The 5,575-nt window shown below is 42.0% G+C and overlaps 1 protein-coding gene across 1 annotated transcript; it reads left to right on the top strand.

Moving 5' to 3' along the window:
- The first annotated feature begins 1,158 nt into the window (after positions 1 to 1,158).
- Positions 1,159 to 4,262, top strand: LOC117736192 (proepiregulin-like). The gene is made up of 4 exons (XM_034541353.1): positions 1,159 to 1,291; positions 1,742 to 1,868; positions 1,943 to 2,089; positions 4,196 to 4,262. The coding sequence occupies exons 1-4, from the start codon at positions 1,159 to 1,161 to the stop codon at positions 4,260 to 4,262; spliced, it is 474 nt and encodes a 157-aa protein (XP_034397244.1).
- Positions 4,263 to 5,575: the final 1,313 nt, after the last annotated feature.

Raw genomic sequence — 5,575 nt, 5'->3', positions numbered from 1 at the left:
TTACTTTGATTTTATTAACCAGCTGAGTGTCAGACGAGACCGACTGAAACCCTGATGGCCGGGCTTTAATAGCGAGTTTCTCTCTTTCTCTCTCTCCAGCCTGCAGGAATGTGGGTGTCTGCAAATGAAGCGCAATATAAAGTTGTGCAGGCTGATACAAGCCCCGCGAGCAACACTGCCTCACGTCCTGTGAGGCATTGTAAAACATGGTTTGGCAGATAATCCAAATGTTTCTTACCAAAGAACTCTGCGAGTGTGCTGGTGTCTCATCTAAACACTGTTAACATTCAGCAATTCAAATTGTCCATCCATCCATTTTCAATACCGCTTATCCTCATTAGGGTCACGGGGGCGCTGGAGCCTATCCCAGCTAACATAGGGCAAAGGCAGGGGACACCCTGGACAGGCCGCCAGTCCATCGAGGGCACATGTAGGGACATACAACCATTCACTCTCACGGGCAATTTAGAGATCAATTAACCTGCAGCATGTCTTTGGACTGTGGGAGGAAGCCGGAGAGACCGTAGAGAACCCACGCTGCCACGGGGAGAACATGCAAACTCCACACAGAAGGACCGCTCCGACCGGGAATCGAACCCACGGCCCTCTTGCTGTGAGGCGACAGTGCTAGCCACTACACCACCGTGCAGCCCAATTCATTTCAATTCCATTGTAGTAAATATCTCAAACCAAATAATCTTGTCATGTCAAATGACAGTTGCAGCTGTAGAGTTCTCTGATTGCGTGTCAAATCAAGGTTTTATGTACAACAACAATCTTTTTTAATGATATGTGGAATTAGGTCAAAGTGTCCACATCCAACATCTTTAAGTTATGAATTTTAAGGTTATCCTCACAACTTGAATAAAAACCATGCGGCGACGTCCGGGTTTGAAAACTGAAGTCAATGCAGACGAGCCTTACAACTTGCACTCTCTCTGCTGACCGGTTGCTAAAAGAAGTGAGATTGTATAGAAGTCTATAGAAAATGATTCTACTTCTCTCTTGATTCATTCCCTCAGTAAACATTGTAAACATGAGTTGTTGGTCTCAATCTCTAGTTTCAAGTCTTCTTCAATACAGCATGATGTTTATTTAGTAAATATGTGATGTCACAGGGGACTTTGTCACTTCATATTGACAGTGTGTGGTAACAACATGTCACATGTGATGTCAAAAAATGAAACCAGTGTTTTGTCTTCAACAGGCGTCATGCTGCTCTGGCCGAATGTTCTCACCAGGAGCGTCTCCTCCAGCACGCAGACTGCAGACAGCGCCTCTCTATCGGCAGGTATTCAACCTCACAACCGCTACACATCACTTTATCTGAAGTATAATAACGTATATTACATGTGCAGGGATTTAGCTTTGAAATATACGTGCAAACACATACTTCCAAGTATTGTTTTGCATTCGAACACCTGGAAGTGATCTCACACAGTATGGGATGTTATTCTCTTGATACAACTCTTGCACTTCTGCACTTTGGATTTGAAAAAACATATACTTAAAAAAACTCAGAGCAACAGTTCAAAACTCCCAAAACATTGACTTAACTATAAGGTATTGTAAGACTAATTATTTAGACTGAAATCAAAATAGCTTTTTGAGTAATCGCTGCGGTTCTAAAACAAATAATAAATAACAAAAGATGCTTGTGATTCTGCGAGCCTCAGATGCAGAGTTTCCTGTGATTAAAACAAAGCTTTCCCATCAGCTGCCCTGTTGCTGCTGTTTTCAGGGCAGGAAGGAGAGCTCCCTCTTGTGGTGAAGCGCTCAACACAGAACTGCGACGGCACGTTTGACAGCTACTGCATGAACTCCGGCCAGTGCATGCTGCTGGTGGACATCAACGAACACCACTGCAAGTACGATCCTGTGTGTGTGTGTGTGTGTGCTAGTCTTAATCATCCTGTGACTCTTTTATCTCTCCGTGTTGCAGGTGTGAGAGGGGCTTCTACGGCCCCAGGTGTAGCAACCTGGAGCTCGTCGTTCAGCCAATGGGAGAAGAGCAGCTAATAGTCACCATTTTCTGTGTGGCTCTGCTGATTATAGGTCTGGCCGGGACTCTGTACTTCTGCTGCAAATGGTACGGCTGGAGTTTGTGAAGGAATGCGTGTTTGCATGAGGATTGATTTTTGATGCAAATGTACTATTTCCGAGAGCTATATGAAGGGTAATGACTAGTTAATTGTCAACAGTGATAATTATGTGACTTGTTGTTGTCAATGCCTGTATATTATGAACATTCCTGTAGCTGGCCAGGGATGCTAGCATTGTTGCCACCGTTTCCTCCACGAAGTCCTTGCACATCAGTAGTGATCAGAAACCTGCATAAAGGATTTAAATGTTGCAGTATCCCAGTTTCTACTGGAGTGCTCCAGCTAGCATGTCCAGGTTTATCAAAACAGGATGTGGTGTTTCATGCGCAACAGATGTGGCCAGAACTCATTTGTACCAGCGGTGGAAATGAATGAAGTCCGTTGACTCAAGTACTCTACATAATGTGACGAACTCAAGAGAGTTATCACTAGAATCTGCAGCTTTCCTCAACTTTACCGAGCGATCGCTGTAGCTTCTTTCAGCTCGCTGTTTTTGATTTTCTTGGCCCACAACTGTGCTGTTGTGGTTCATTCTCACGGCTCTCCAATGTCATTTTGGTCTCAATTGGCAGCTGTTTTTTAAGTGCAAAAGCTCTTAGAACCCCACCGTACGCTGTACTGGCAAGACCCAAACAGCTGACGGGCGTAGTTAGCAACTAGCTAAAGCAGTGCCGCATTTAGCAACTAAAGAGATATTTCCCTCAGGAGTCTGTTGGTGGAGACCCAAAACAGAGCATTAAGAAAGTTAATATTGAACTTACATTGAACAGTTGGTGAGTAACACGACTCCAAATTAATGATTAACATTGTGTTCGATGTGAACTTTTTGATAACATGTGTATGTAAAAGTTGTGTTCACTGCTAATTAATGCTTCCCCCCAAGTAGCCTTAAAAGAGAAAATAATAATGGGAAATGGACCTGTACTTGTAGAGTGCTTTTCTAGTCTTCCGACCACTCAAAGCGCTTTAACACTTCATCATTCATTCATATCCATACACTGATGGGAGGGGCTAAGGTTCCACCTGCACATCAGGAGTAACTAACATTCACACTCCGTAGGCACAGCTTAGGGAGCACTTTTGGGGTTAAGTGTCTTGCCCAAGGACACATTGACATGGACTAGCGAAGGCTGGGAACCGCCGATACTCTGATTGAAGGACGACCCTGCTTACAACTATGCCACAGTCGCCCACATAATAATAATAATAATAATAATAATAATATAAAGCTTGGAGTCGAGTCGCTGCTCCTTCGTGTCGAAAGGAGTCAGCTGAGGTGGTTCGGGCATCTAGTCAGGATGCCTCCTGGACGCCTCCCATTAGAGGTTTTCCGGGCACGTTCCAACTGGTAGGAGGCCCCGGGGAAGACCGAGGACACGCTGGAGGGATTATATCTCCCGGCTGGCCTTGGAACGCCTCGGGATCCCCCAGAATGAGCTGGAAAGTGTTGAGGGTGAGAGGGAAGCCTGGGTCGGCCACCGCGACCCGACCCCGGATAAGCGGCTGATAATGGATGGATAATATATATTCTACTTTTTATTCCACTACATTTAAAAAAAATCTAGATTTCAGAAGCTGTACAAACAAAAGATATTTCCAAGTATTCTAATGTATGTCTATTATTGAATCCTAAAGGTCTTATTACTTGTGAAGAAGTGAAGAAGAAAAAAAAGCAGTTACATCAATTTAACCTGTTGTAATAGAAGTCACAAGGTTTTATAAATGTAATAGAATTAATTTACATCCAATACATTTGTTTTCATGTGAATCGAACTGGACTGGGTGAAAAATAGATTTGTAGGGCTCCATAAACTGAAACCTTCTTTTTTTGCATTTTGTTACCAGTGGCATGCAAACAAAGTGCGATCATTAGACTTTGAAGGTGACTCCACTTGTCTTCATGTCAAACAAGTGTACCTTGTGTTTCAAATCAAGCCCACTTGTGACGTAAAGTCGAACCACATACGGATTAGATTCATTTAAACCTGGTCACCTCTGCAGTTTTCAGCTCATCCCAAGAATACAAAGATATAGACTTGGTACGCACTTTCTTTTAAACCAAATATGTTCTGTTTTTTTGTTTTTTTTAACAGGTATAAGAAAAACAAATTCCCAGACCAGCAGAAGCAGCAAGGTTACAAAGGAGTCCAGACGGCATAGAGGATGTCCACAGTTTTCCTAAAATACCTTTTTTCCTAACGTACAGTACCGTGACGTTACCCGATGAGCTTACACTAAGTGGCCGGTCTAGTGGATGTCACGCGGCTTTGGATCGCTTCATAAAGCAAGCAGGTCGACAAAGAGATACAATCTATTTCATTTAAAAAAGAAACACTGTGTGCGATTGTTGTCACCGGCCGTTTCAGCACCTGCTGCCCTCGGGTTTGAAAAGATGAACCGGGAGATGCACAAAGGCGCAGTTTCTGTGGGTGACAATGATGACGGGTCATGGAAACTTCATAGGACAATGTAATGAAATATAAGCGGCTGTCGCAGTGATCCATGCTTTTAGACATGTAGGTCTATAAAGCAACAACCTGCTCATGTACTTTTTAAACTCCAGAGGCAACAAACCATAGCTTAGCTAACGGACATTATAATGATCATTATTAAAGCAATTTACTCTTCGCTAAGCCCTTAGTAATTTCTAAACCATCATACATAGTCCTCCACTGTTTAATGTTTTTGATTTATATCTAGCACCCATGGTTAAACTTGTATTTATTATTTACTTTTGTAGCTATAATCACAATATAAAGTTGGCTACTGAGTGTAACAATTATGTTTTTTTATTATTTTAAACTCTGTTTAGTCTCTGTTCATTTTTGATAATTTATTCTAAAGTATTAAAAGTATACACTGGAATCTTGTCTTTGTTTTGGAAGCTCTCTTACTGCTACAGAATGAGCGTCATTGTAGTCTGAAGGGCACATCTGAGAGTCTTCACATTCTTGTTACAGTGTTTGCAATTTTATTGTCTGTGATTAATAGGTCTCTTGAAAGAAAATATGTCTACTCTTTTTGTTTTTTACACCAAATTCTATTTTTGCAATGGCACTATTAGCTGTACAATGAAATGTAAATTAAAGTTAATACGTTCCTATTCACAGTTTGTATGATGATGACTTTCAACTCTGTAGAACTTCTCTGGGCTGCAGATTTAAGACACAAATGGGAATTGCCTTCTTACATTGTACCATGTACACAGGTGTTTTGGCACCTTCAAAATGTAGGTAAGTAAAAGTGAATCATCTGACACTTAAGAGAACTTTCCAGATGTAGGTTACTGTGTGTATTGTGTCGCTTCTTTATTACGAGCGCTACTACTAAAAACTCAATATGGTGCATCATGTATCCTGAAAATCTCTGCAGACCAAACATGACGGGTCAATTAAATGAGTCACAGCCGCGATTGATTGACAGTTCCAGACACCTGGTACTGAATGGATGTGTGAGCCATCATCAATGTTACC

This window comes from Cyclopterus lumpus, chromosome 9, assembly GCF_009769545.1.
Source record: "Cyclopterus lumpus isolate fCycLum1 chromosome 9, fCycLum1.pri, whole genome shotgun sequence".
Lineage (NCBI taxonomy): Eukaryota > Metazoa > Chordata > Actinopteri > Perciformes > Cyclopteridae > Cyclopterus > Cyclopterus lumpus.
The sequence above is the reverse complement of the archived record's forward strand: the minus strand, read 5'-3'. Positions and strand labels throughout refer to the sequence as shown.